Genomic DNA, 13,392 nt, shown 5'->3' with positions numbered 1-13,392 from the left:
CTGCAGACACGTGCAGCTCATGCTGCTCACACATAGGCCACTATCAATAAAAACAACTAAAAAGCAAAGAAAATTCTTGCCTTTGTTGGCTTCTTTCATTTATTACACACAGCCTGAGCAGTCAAAAATATTTTGTACAGCAAACTGGTGCTGACAGATAACCAGACTGTTACTCCTCAGCAGAGCATCCTACCTGTGTCAGTCTCTAGCTTCTCCTTTCCTAAGCCTTCAAACATCAATTTTCACACAATGAAGGGGAAAAAACAGCTTCTTCACTGCAGTCAGAATTAATTGTTCATGATAAATTGTTCTGGGCTCCTCAGCTCAAGGGACACTACGAAATTAGAGAGTCCAGTGCAGGGCTATCAAAGTGATCAAGGGACTGCAGCATCTATCTCACTAGGAAAGGCTGTGGGACCTGGGGCTGTTTAGCCTGGAGAAGGCTGAGGGAGGACCTTGTCAACACTTAAAAGTATTAAAAAGGTGTTTGTCAAGAGAATGGGGCAGCACTTTGTTGTCTCAACAAGTCTTAACAAGACAGGCTGTTTTAAAAAACCAAAATCCCCTCGTTACAAATGCAGCATTCAGAATTAGGAGAGCTGAAAGCATGTTAGATATAACACTTTGGTCATTCACACTTCTGTCCTGGTTTCATTTCCTGGCTCCAATGTACTGCAAAGCTGCTGCATTAGACTTCCCTTCACTGGGGAAAAGTCTGCAACAAAATGAACTGTTGATCCTTTTCATCACTATTGCATATAATTATCTATTTTCCATCTTAAAGTTTGCTAGCTTGAGGGGAGGGCATAGCAAAGATGGGTTCAGAAGACCAGCTGTGTCATTTACTCCTTCGAAGGAAGCCAGGTAAACATGAAAAAATGAAAATAAAAGTGAGAAAGAAAGAGGGAGGAGGCCTGCAATAAAAATACCTCAGTACTTGCCCCTTCCTGCTCCTTGGCCCTCCACAAAGCAGATCTGCTGGGCCTTCCCCCACAGAGCTGAGGCTCCACAAAACTTCATTTCTCCCTCTGCCGTGGCTGCATTGTTTCATTTTTCCCTCTCCTCTTCTCCTTCCTATGTTCTCAGACACTACACCCTGGTGTAAAACCTCCTGCCAGTAGGATGTCAGAAGACCCCTCTGAGGATCAGGCATCTCTCCTCCCTCACCAGTAACAGCTGCCTGACTGGCAGGATTGTCCATGCTGCCAGAACGACTCCTGCTTCAAACTTCCCACAGGACACGAGCCTGCCTTGGGCACTACCCCCTGTTTGTGTGTCAAAAACGTGAAAACAACATAGCTACCAACGGGGTCCCTCTGCTTCCCCACCCCATCCCCACACACAGCTGGGACACTGTGCCATCCAGCTGGTTTACTTGCACTGTGAGCAGAAGCCACATGCAGCAGGGTCTGTTGAAGACACCCCTGACACTTCTTCAATGAAGCTGAGTGTTTCCTCTGGCAAAACAGTACCATTTTTTGAGCACAGCCTCCCAGGAGGCTCTCATCCCAACCACATCTTTGTTATCAGCTCCCTGTCACTGCATTCAGCTCTCCCTCTAGATGAAGCTCCCAGAGCTCACTCAAACCACGCGCTGCCCGCACGGGACGGAAAAGGTCCAAAATATGTTTCCAGGCCAAAAGGCTCCGACTACAGCAGCTTGACACATCACTTCCCTGCGACAGAATCAAACAGCAGCTGCCCTGCCACAGGGCTGAATCCACTTCTCAGATACTGAGATGACCAATCCCAGCACAGCCCTTCACGGCCAAGTGCTGTCTAATGCCAAGAAACACACTTTGTTGTGCAACTCGGTGGTCCCTCCAGCTACATCCCTGAAGCCTGATGTAAAGCCCATGGTTGTTCCTGTGTACACAGACCATCATCAAGCCACCCACCAACCCCAGCAGACAGGATAAGGCAAGGACAAACGCTGGACTCGATGATCTTAAAGGTCTCTTCCAGCTGAAACGATTCCCTGACCCTATGCAACAGCATCTGCACAGCCCAAGATGCAAACCCTTCCCCTGCACCAGGCTGAAGAGTTTAAGTTGTCCCTGTTTCTACTTCTGTGCCTGTGGGCCCAAAATCCTGAGGGAAATCCGTACACTAGACCTGTTTCCATCGTTCCTTACGTTAACTGCAGATTTCTGAGCCTTCCCAACAACTTTGTGTTTCCTTCTCCAAAAGCTGACACATCTTATCTTGCCATGAAACTGCCAAGTGGTGCTGCAGGGGATGGAAATGCTGCATTTGCCCCTGACCTTCTGCCATCCTGGGGTAGTAGATCAGTTTAATGCAGCAGGTCACTTAATATTCTCTCTGGGAGACCTTCACATGTAAGTGGTCTGGACCACTTGCAGACCCGAGATTTTGGGAGGAACGTGCCTATTTTCTGCCATTTACAGGATACACTGATCCTTTCGCAGCTGATGAGGACCAGCACCTGGGGCAGGGGGAAGTCCTGGCAAGTCTGGGAAACCGCCACCCTTCCCATCCCCAAGCAACTCCTCCTCAAGAGATCCTGCAAGCACGTCCACCTCTGTGAGGGGTACCACCAAGCCCTCCTCGAGCTCTGTGCCCACAGCACACACAGGCCTCCCTCCTCTGCCTTCCCACCCACACAGAAAAAGTTAAGTGCCTCTCTGCCAGTAACGAAGGGAGCTTCAAAAGATGTCCTTGTGATAAACAAAAGTTAGACAGCAAAAAAGTGAAAAAAGCATAACCAGGCAGGGATCTGGGCAGACTCTACCCTGCAGGTGCAAACCCTGCCGTGTGACACTTTGCCACAGCCCTTTTTCACTCCTTACCGAAGTAATCTGCCTTGGGCCGAGCATCCAACTCCTGCTCCAGGCGCTGGGTGAGTGCCTCCAGCTTCAGCTCAGCAGCCGACGGCCCTTGCTCCGGCTGCGGATGGAGGGTCTGGCAGGGCAGCTTCACCTTGGCCGTGCTGGAGCCTTCCGGGTGCCCGGCATCGACCCGCGGCCCGCTTGCGCTCTCGGGGAGCAGCGGCTGCGGAGCCTCTGAAGCCGCCAGCCCACGCGAGGCCAGCCGCGAGGAGCCCGGCTCCTGGCCCGCGCCGCTGCCGTTGGGCCGGTGGTTCTGACCGTGGGCCACGAAGTGCCCGGCCGCGCTGGGGTAGGCAGGGACGTGCTGGTAGTCCGCGCCGGGGGCAGCGGAGGCGTTGCCGGGGGAGAAGTTCAGCGGGATGTTCTGGTACCACGGCTGGCTGCCGTCCCCTCCGGCCCTGGGACCGCAGGGCTCGGCGGGGCCCGAAAAGCCCCGCGGGGGCTGCGCCGAAGGGGCCGAGAAGGAGGAGGATCTGTGCTGCGGCAGGGCCCCCGGAGCCCCGTCCTCTGTCCCCGCCGAGGGCGCCGGGGGGGTCCGGGCGTGTGAGAAGGAGGAGGACCTCTGCCCGGCTGCCATGGCGTCTCGGCCCCCGCCGCCGTTCTCCTGCCCGCCGCGGCAGGGCTGAGGCTCGCCGGGGCTGCCGGCCCGCTGCTCCCCGTGCCCCGCGCCCGCTCTGGGGGTCCTGTCCGGCTCCGCTTCCCGGCCGCGGCGCCCGGCCTGGCTGCCCGGGGCCTCGGCTCGCGCCCCGCTCCCGCCGCAGCCGCGCTCCCCTCCCTCGTGCGGCCTCGCGCGCGGCCCCTCGGCGCCGGCGGCCGGGGGCGGTTTGGCACCCCGCGGCCCCACCGGGCCGGGCCGGGGGGAGCCGAAAGCGGCCCCTCCATTCAGGGCGGCCATCAGCATCTCTTCTTGCTGCTGCTGTTGCTGCAGATGAATCTTGGCCATTTTAGTGGCAAAGACCCGCCTGGTCTCTTCAAACTCGGGATTGTTACCGGCACCTTTGTCCACCCGAAAAAGACCGTCCTTGGAAGCTTCGTAAAGGTTAAGGTCTTCGATGAACTTGCTGGCTTCCAGACCCAGATCGTCGTACTTATCCATCCCGGCGGGCTTTTAGCGGGGTGAACCCCCGTCTCCTCCTTCTTCTTCTTCTTCCTCCTGCTTCCCGCCGGGCTCCAGACACTGCCGGCCACGGCGGCCGCTCCGTCCCGCCGCGCCCGTTCCCGGCGGGGGCGGGAGGTCGGAGGCGTGGCAAGGGGCCGAACGCCCCCGCTCCCCGCCTCCTCAACACACCTCCGCTCCTCCGCTCCCCGCCTCCTCAGCGCGCCTCCGAGCCCCCGCTCCCCGCCTCCTCAACACGCCTCCGCTCCTCCGCTCCCCGCCTCCTCAACACGCCTCCGCTCCCCCGCTCCCCGCCTCCTCAACACGCCTCCGAGCCCCCGCTCCCCGCCTCCTCAACACGCCTCCGCTCCCCCGCTCCCCGCCTCCTCAGCGCGCCTCCGAGCCCCCGCTCCCCGCCTCCTCAGCGCGCCTCCGAGCCCCCGCTCCCCGCCTCCTCAGCGCGCCTCCGCTCCCCCGCTCCCCGTGTCGATGCTGGGTTTCGCCTGCCGCCGATAGGAAAGTGTAAAGAACCGGTACCAGCCGTGTAAATCGACTGGTGTGGTTGGTCCCACAAGCCCAGGCAGGTGCTCAGCGTTCCTAGAGCTTGTTTAAATGCTTTTCCCCCCTCCAGGCGGTAGGGCCAGATGTTAAAGAATGTGCCTCTAAATAATCACGAATTGGGCTGTGACCAAAAACATGTCAGAAACGACGACAAAAATCTCTCTTTGACCGATTCCCTTACAAAAGCACTGCTGAGCAACTGAGGCCAAATCGAAAACAGCCTTTTTCCAGCCAGTGTTGGCCCAATGTCCTTAAAAACCATGGTACTGTGAGCCCTTGGGTAAAGGTGCCTGTCTTCCCTCAAAGCAACCTCCAAAGCAGTTTGGAGCCTCCAAAGAGGCTCCAGGCAGGACTGAGAGGCTCATGCCCGCAGCAACAGCCTTAGGCCCGAGCTTGTGCTGACTTTGGACTAGCAAAAGTTATCCCAGCCTTAGCACAGTGTTAGATAAGGGATTGGTAGGGAGGGCAGGCTTGTGCGAGTTCCAGCTCAGGCAGAAGTGCAGCAGTGGAGCTCCCCCAGTCCCCAAGAGCTTGGGAAGGGGGACACCAGCATGTGCGGCCACTAACCGTGGCCTGCCAAGTTTCTAGGGGATCAACAGAGCCAGAGCTTTCTCATAGTATCAGGAAAAGGTCCCATATATCAAGCAGTCCCATCTGTCCAACCCTTCCAAGCCTTCCTCTGCTGTGGGTGTCACAGCTGCCTTAGGCTGAGCCCCACAGACCCTGTTCCACTTGGGAGAAGCTGGGTGCCTGGTGACTAAAAACCCCACTTTGCACAAGCCTCGGCAGTTCAGCAGGGTTTAGCTTGTGCCTGGACATCTGTCATGCAAAGCAGGGCAAGCTCCCGGCTGTGCCTTTTTGGCCAGAGTGACAAGGGCTCACCTCTCACTTCATGGCTGCAAGAGGCCATGGTGGCCCTCAGCAGCTACTTTCTGCCAGGCAAGTGTTGCCTTAGGCCACCAGTTACAAGAGTGAGTACCTCCTTTGAGGAACTCGACCAAAACTGTTGTCTGAGGTTAAGCTCAGCTGAGGCACCGAAAGCCAAAATTGAGTTTCAATGTTCAAAGAGCATCCTCAGAAAGGTCTTGGTGCAAGGGCAGTTTGGTAATGTCCCAGGCCAATGAGGAGAACCACAGCAAGTGGCTGAGGCACGGGTTGCCTCCTTCCTCCTCCCCACTAGCTTCAGCGTGCTTTTGGAGACCAGGTTAGCTAGATATTCAGTATATTTTAAAATGAGGAGGGTCCAATGTCAGAATGATAAGCAACAAAGTTGGTACGGAATGGTGGATTGCTTGAGCCACAGAATCACAGGATGGTAGAGGTAGGAAGATCCTGGTTAGAAGCTTTAGAGATCATCCAGTCCAAATCCCCTGCCAAAGCAGGTCCACCTAGATCAGGTTGCATAGGAAGGTGTCCAGGTGGGTTTGAAGACCTCCAGAGAAGGAGCCTCCACACCCTCCCTGGGCAGCCTGTGCCAGGGCTCCCTCACCTCAACAGGGAAATAGTTTCTCCTTATGTTTAAATGGAACTTTTTGTGTTCCAGCTTCGTCCCATCACCCCTTGTCCTGTCACCAGATACAACAGAAAAAAGTGATGCCCCAACCTCCTGTACATACTCATACGGCCCAAGAGGATGACAGAAAGGAAACAGAGCAGCACCTTCTTCCCTCCTCACCCAAGGGTGTAAAGTTAATCAAGGGAAGGCACACTCCTACCCAGCATCTCAGAGACCCAGACGATGTCTGTTGGGGTTATTTTCTTCAGTCACACTGAGGTGAGGCTGTTCAGACCTCTAGGAAACCAAAACCCTTTGGTGGAAGAGAGGTATTTGAGAACAGACATCTCTATTTTCAGCTTTCAACAAACAAATCAAGGAAGACTCTGTAACTTCCCCCAGATCACACTTTTTTCCTGACTTTCTTTTTTGAGGGCTGTACACACATTTTCTGCCATTATCTAACTTTTTATCTAACATCTGTAAGTCGCTTCACACCCGGACCCGCAGGAGCTCACCACCTCGGGGGGGAGGCCGGGGGGAAGGAGGTGCATGTGGAAGCAGCCTTCTTGCCAAATGGCCTCTCTGGATGCTGCTGACCTTCACTAGCTATGTAAAATACATTTCCTTCCTATGCCAAAGGATCAAATCAGCTGTCTGCAGAACAATGCTCGCACAGACGACAACGTGGAAAAGGCTGCCGAAGCCCTTCAGAGGGGGAACTGTCGCGCTGGGCTTGGCCCCCTTCCAGGCTCCGCATGCATGAGCAGACACTTTGATGGCAAAGCTCCTTGGAAGGGGGATCGCAGCCAAGCGATTCAGAGGCGTTTCGGTGTTTCATTCGCGACGCTTTCGCTGAACATTGGGCAGCAAAATACCTTTGACGTTCCGTGCTCGGATCTATTCTCTCCGTGAGATTTGGGCTGGGGATGTTCTCAAGCGAGCAGATGATTTAACTTGAACTTTCTACTGGACTGGAGATGTAACACGACCCTCACTTGCAGACCCTTCTGCTACGATTAGATATGGTCCCATGTTTTTATAGCTCCTGTGAGCTTTACAGCTCACGCCTATTAAGAAACCAAGGGGTCCACGATGGCTGTGGTAGCACGGGAACACAATCTATGTGCTGATTTGAATTCACTTATTCTAAACCCTGTCCCTTGAAGGAGAAGCAAAATAAATTGCTCATTTATTGTGTTTTGTGTTCCCGTGGCAAGGCTCACATGCTGCATTTACTCATGCAAAATCATGCTGAGAGCTTGTAACCCAGCCCTGCTCCACGTGGCAGCCGCAGCTGCCGGTGGGGCTGAGGGAAGCGGCAATCTGGGGAGAAGCAGCCCCGAGTGGTGTTCCCTGATTTCAGCCCCGTCTCTGTGGGATCAATGAGAGCATCGGCACAGCCTTGTGCTGCGGTGGCACAGCCCTCCAGGTGCTGAGGCTGCTGACAGGCTGGGGCAAAGCGCTGCCTGCCCGGGGAAATGGGGAAGTCACGGATGAGAGCAGGGAGGGGATCGTCTGTCTTCATGTCTTGCTGCTGCATTTGGCTCTGGGCTCACATTGCAGAGAGATGGGGGAAATGCAGAGAAATTCACTCCCTTATCCCCCACCCCCTTGATCATTTTTCTGTCTGGGAGAAAACACCCTTATATTTGGAATCATGAAAGCAGCACGGGGCTGTGGAGTTTGTGGAAAAACGATGATTAGAAGGTGTCTGGGTGACAATTTCTAGCTAGATCTCTCTCCAAAGGCAACCAGCAGATACTTGTGCTACCTATTTGCAACCACACTATGTGAGGAACCGGCAGGTGGGTTTCTTTGCGGACATTTCCAGGTTTAATCCCTGAAGCCTGTTCCTCCCTGGGGTTGTAGATGTCCCAGGCAGGTAATTTCCCACAGGAGCCAGGACTACGCACACCACTCTGCAGTGCTCGAGGTACGTGCTCTGGTGTGTTTTAGTAGGAGAGTAATAAGGGCTTCAGCACCAAAATATAAACAGAGTGAACAATTTATAAGGCAAAAGTATTTCCAGGATGGAGCCTGGCTTGGTTCTTGCAGGAGTGAACACATCTCTCGGCTCTCCCAAGGCAGTGCTGCAGCATCCTCCAGCTCAGGACTGGGAATCGCAAAGGGAAATGCTGAATGCTCCCTCAGGTTCTGCACCAGAACCTGGTGCTTTGTACCAGGAGGATGATACACAGGGCTGTCAGGTAAATAAGAGGGTCACAGGGGAAGGTGAGCCCTGAAGCAGCTCCAGGCTGGAAAGCCCGGCTCAAGCCTCAGGCCAGGCCACTGAAAGAGACTCTGTGGAGGTGAAGAGGCCAAACCTCAGCCTCTGCCCTCCAAAAAGGTTTGCTGGAAGGCAGCTCGGGCAGGGCTGGGAAATGTGGTTCCTCCACACCAGTGCCCCGGGGGCCTCTGCATTCCTCTGGGAGGCCTGCCTGCCCTGCACTGACTCATTTAACCCCCAAGCTGCAGGGGAAGCCTGGGTTTGTGCATCCCCTGCCCCTATGGCCAGGGCAGAAATAGGGCCAGACTTGCATGTTCTGCTTCTGTTCCACTATGACTGCCTGCTATGAGGCATGATCTCTGCAGGGAATTACACTGAGAGGCATTTAATTAACACTAATGGCACAAAAGGTCCAGGGCAGCACTGGGGCTCTTTTCCAAACTGCTTTTCTGGAGGGGTCAGGCTGCTTCACAGAAGGGCCTTCAGGGTCACATTCCTTAAATAACTGCACCCACATCATCAGTTCAATGGAGATGGTGCAGGCCCTGCTCTCAGGTGGGTAAACTGAGGCAGGGAAGGGTTACCTGGTGGGTCACATCCTGGGGAGGTAAGAGAAGCCCTGAGGAATCAATGAGACCCCAAACAGGAGCCCAGGAAAGAGAAGAGAAGAGAAGAGAAGAGAAGAGAAGAGAAGAGAAGAGAAGAGAAGAGAAGAGAAGAGAAGAGAAGAGAAGAGAAGAGAAGAGAAGAGAAGAGAAGAGAAGAGAAGAGAAGAGAAGAGAAGAGAAGAGAAGAGACCCCAATGGGCTGTGAATCCCTGAGCTGTAGTGGTTTGTCTCCCTGAAGAAGGCCAGAGCTGGGTGCCAGATGCTCAGCTGCTGCTCTGGGGCACAGAATGACTTGCACCTTCTTCTCTTCTGTTTCTCCAGATGCCAGGAGTGGTGGTGGAAATCACAGTCTCCCTTCCTTGTCACTCCATGGGGCTAAACATTTGCTTTTGATGGCTGCAGAGTTGCACCAAAATAACACAGTGGTGGTTTTCCTGTCCCTGCTCTAAAGAGCACAGAGTGGTTCATTTTCTCCATTTCCTACTAAAAAGAACCTTTTATCAGGACAAGAACTCGCCTGGAGGACTTTCCAGCTCCGTTTTCCCTGCCTCTTTATCAGCACATTAACACAAACAGCACTGTGACCTGTTTAACCAACATAGGTGGCTTTTAGTAGTCGTGGGCTGGAAGCGCTCTGCAGGTCAGACACATCCTGCCATCCATCATCAGCCTCACGTGGCTCGATGGACTAGCACTTGCCAGGTGCAGTCAGTGCATCCACCCCGTTCTTCTGTGCATGTCCTAGGAGAAGCTCTGTGACTAACAGATGTTTCAGAATGCTCTTTCACATGGGAAAATTGGGCAGTCTGTGTTTTTATTGCACCCATGCTATTTCATCCAGCCACGTGGATCTCCAGGGATGGAGACGTACTTAAGAAAAATATTCGTTTGTAAAAGCTTCCACAAGTTTTTTCACAAGGCTTCCTTGGCTTAGCCAGCACAGCAATACACAATTGTGTTTCTGTTTTGCAGCAATTAGGAAGATTTGTTAATTACACTGCTGTGTATTTAAAGACAATTGATTTCCCTTTGTAGCAGAAAACAATTTCCTGTTATGCCAGTTCTCTCAATCTGCATCAGAAACAACCCCAGGCTGCCACTGCCAGGGATGTGTCACGCTCCTTTATTGAATCCTTCTCTTTTCTGCCCCAGTTATGTGTCCTGTGTTTATTATTCTTGACCAGTGTATTGGATCACCTACAGCTGTTATGACTAGATGTAATTCACTTCACATACTGCTGGCACTGAGCAAAGTTACTGGACAGCAACTGCCCTTGCTCGGCAGCTTGTGCATCTCTTCTGGCAGCGGGAAGTGGGGGTAGCGGTAGAACCTTGGCCTTTTCATGCTTGGTTTTGGCACGTGTCAAAAACTACTGGCAGATAAGGAAGTTCAGAGCCTTAGATGTGACTGTGGGCCTTCCCCTTTGCAGCCAGCACAGAAAGCAGGCTTGTATCTAAGAGAGCAAGCATAAAGGCACACATTTCTGTTCATGTCAATGTATACATTCTGCTTAGAGCTGCACTGAAGAAAACCAGGCTTTTCAATTACAGTAACTTCTTATGCTTCAGATGTGCCAAGCTGAGTGTCACGAGTGCAAGCAGAAAACCCATGAACGTGAAGCTCATTATGCACCAGCTTTTCCCGTTGACATGTTTCTTTGCTGAGCAAGCAATGTTGCTACCTAAAACAGAGAGCAAATTGGGGAAGCACAGGCAGATGAGCACACCAGGAAATGTCCTGGGTGTCCAATACTGGGGCGTGTCTTTGACAAGATTCCTGTGATCAAAATCTCTCACAGGTTTGGGCCACATTCCCCTGACAACAAATACAAGCACCTGCTTTACTTTGAGCTCCCAGTCCCTTATGGGTGGCAGATAGAACAAAAGACTTCTCACTGCAACGTTGCTACATCCAGGCAAACCCACTCCCATTCAGAGACACTAACAACTTATAAACCCAGGAAAACTCTGTTCACACCGACTATACAAAAAGCTAGAACTAACTTTGCATGCACAATGATGCTGACTTGCAGCTCTCCAGGGCTAGAGACTCATCTAACCCAGGGTTTACTTGAGTGAGAGAAGTGCCACAAGACACAAATCATAGAATTGTTTCAGCTGGAAGAGACCTTTAAGATTATCAAGTCCAGCCTCTCTCCTAGCTCTATCAACCACCAGACCATTTCCCTAAGTGCAACAAAGGCTGTGTTTGAGTGGGGGCCTCCTGGGCCAGGCGCTGCTGGTGAACTGCAGAATGCTTTGTGGTACCGGAAAGTCACTTTATTCAGGAAAGGGAAAAAAAAATCCCACCTTTCCTCTGCATGTCAGGCAAGAACTCTTTTATCATCTGGGCTGCAGATGAGAGCTCTGATCCTGTCCCCCCCTTCACAGAGCTAATGCTCCAGTTCAGTTTGCCTACGGCTGGGACAAGCTAAAAACTGCCTCTGATCTACTCTGACTGGCTTCATGCTGGTTCCTTGAGACATCAACCCCACTTGCATTAAAAGAAAAAATGAAAAGATGTGGTTTCAGCAACATTTTTTACAGTTCAAAGCAGGCATTACCTGGACTGACAGAAATCAGTGGGCTAATAAGTATTTTCACCACTCAGGTTCTGGTGATAGACCCAGCTTCACATTCATTTCTCTTGCAGCACAGCCCTTTGATAGAAAATCGGCTCAGGTTGTAGTAGGGGGGGACTAAAGAAATAAAGAAGCAGAAAATTGCCCAGCAAAACCAGTGTATGTACTTTACCATGTCAATAAACACACATGAATAAGGCCAATCTCCTCTCTACAAACTGCATTAAGTACTGCAAAACCGGAACGTGATTTCTCCTCATCCTCACTTACAGCCAAGCTTTTAGAAACAAGCTTATGTACTGCAAAGCTCCCTGGGGAGGAACAACCAGCAAAGTGCTGATCAACGTTCCTTCTAGCTCATGTCAATTGTAAGAAGTTTACAGAAGAGGAAGAGCTGTCTGTGAGGCTTTCCACTGCAGACAGAGAACCCGCGTTATCTGTGGAATTTCTCTCGTCAGAAGAAACAAGCAGGCTTTTACAAAGTCAGATCAGAAAAAGGCATCATTAACCAGATGGCAGTTCTGGGGTAAGTCACTGAGAAGGCATACAGATTTTATTTTGCACCAAATCTCCACGTTTGGCTTCTGCTGAAAGGCAGGGAAAATGTACTCTTGTTCACCTTGGATACGTATTTTACACCATAGGTGGGACGAGCTGGCTGGAGAACTGCCTTAGCTAGTGACCTAAGGTGCAACACTGTTCTTTAATGTGATATAAAAAGCCCTATTACCTCGCTGCAAAGCAGCATTGGCATGTCCATGTCACCTCAGGCACTGGAAGTGACTACAAAAGGTACACATCTCAGTATCCCCCATCACTCCAGTGTCTGAGATCCTTTCTCGTGGCATCAGTGGCATTAGTAACCTTTTAGGAAGGCTTGATTTTTTGGAAGTTCAGCTGCATGAATAATTTTGGGGTAGAAAATGTGCCAATAGATTTTGGGTTTTTAGTTATATATTACTCAAAATAGAAATCTGACACAGACTGTATGTTGTGACCAACCTTCTATCAATCACAGAATCACAGAATTTCAAGGGTTGGAAGGGACCTTGAAAGATCATCCAGTGCAATCCCCCTGCCAGAGCAGGACCACCTAGAGCAGGGCACACAGGCACTCATCCAGGTGGGTTTGAAGGTCTCCAGAGAAGGAGACCCCATAACCCATCTGGGCAGCACCTTCCAGTGCTCAATCACCTTAAACACCAGGATGCAGAAAATGCCCCTTCTGTGTTATGAATCCATTTCTTGGAGTATTTTGTCCTGGAGCTAAACCTTCACTAGGTTTAGCACATCCCTCAGATCTCCTTTGGCTCACCACAGAGTCAGGCCAGTGGCACCATACCCATTTTCCTGTGTGACACGAACAGTGCAATTCCATTGATCGCCTCTCAGCGCCCTTCTCACCTCTCAAGTATCAGCTTCCAGAGTTCAAACTCCCAGCCTATTTAGCCACTGGACTCTTTAAGGCCACACAATTTGTGGTAGTGTTTTGTAAATCCTTCAGCATAAAGTGTCCCCTGACACAGGTAACAACTGTTGAATGAGAGGCATCTGTGGAAGTGACTTTGAAAGGCCTGTGTATCAGTTATGGGTCCCATCTAGGCACAGACCAAACCTGTGGCTCACAATTACTGTAAGAAAAACGTGCTTCAGAGCAGGTTAACCTTATAAGAAATGTCAGCAGCTGTCAGGACAACTGCACAGCTCCACAGCTCTGCCACATCTTTCTGACAAACACTTGGCAGGGAATTTGGCTCTGCCAGAGTTTCTGCATCATCTCTCTCATTCACTTTTACACCTTCTTCTAGACCACATTGAATTTTAACTCATTATAAACACACTGGCGTGACTTCTGACTGTATTTTGTGCAGTTGCTGTTCACCACCTTTCCTTTTTTTAAAGCCTGTAGAAGTCCATTCCCTGTTTTGATTCTTGCCTGAATCACCAGGCGACATCTACAATTCACCTCCT

General features: G+C 51.7%; 1 protein-coding gene across 1 annotated transcript in view; it reads right to left on the bottom strand.

Moving 5' to 3' along the window:
- Nucleotides 1–4,073, bottom strand: part of LIMD1 (LIM domain containing 1) — a 35,659-nt gene extending 31,586 nt beyond the window's left edge. The window contains exon 1 of the mRNA XM_061996712.1: nucleotides 2,811–4,073. Within this exon, the coding sequence (XP_061852696.1) occupies nucleotides 2,811–3,945 (1,135 nt within the window). The 5' untranslated portion in view covers nucleotides 3,946–4,073. The remainder of the gene's footprint in view (nucleotides 1–2,810) is intronic.
- Between the last annotated feature and the right edge of the window lie 9,319 nt (nucleotides 4,074–13,392).

Source organism: Colius striatus, chromosome 5 (assembly GCF_028858725.1).
Source record: "Colius striatus isolate bColStr4 chromosome 5, bColStr4.1.hap1, whole genome shotgun sequence".
Lineage (NCBI taxonomy): Eukaryota > Metazoa > Chordata > Aves > Coliiformes > Coliidae > Colius > Colius striatus.
Note: the sequence above shows the minus strand (reverse complement) of the source record. Positions and strands in the feature narration are given on the sequence as shown.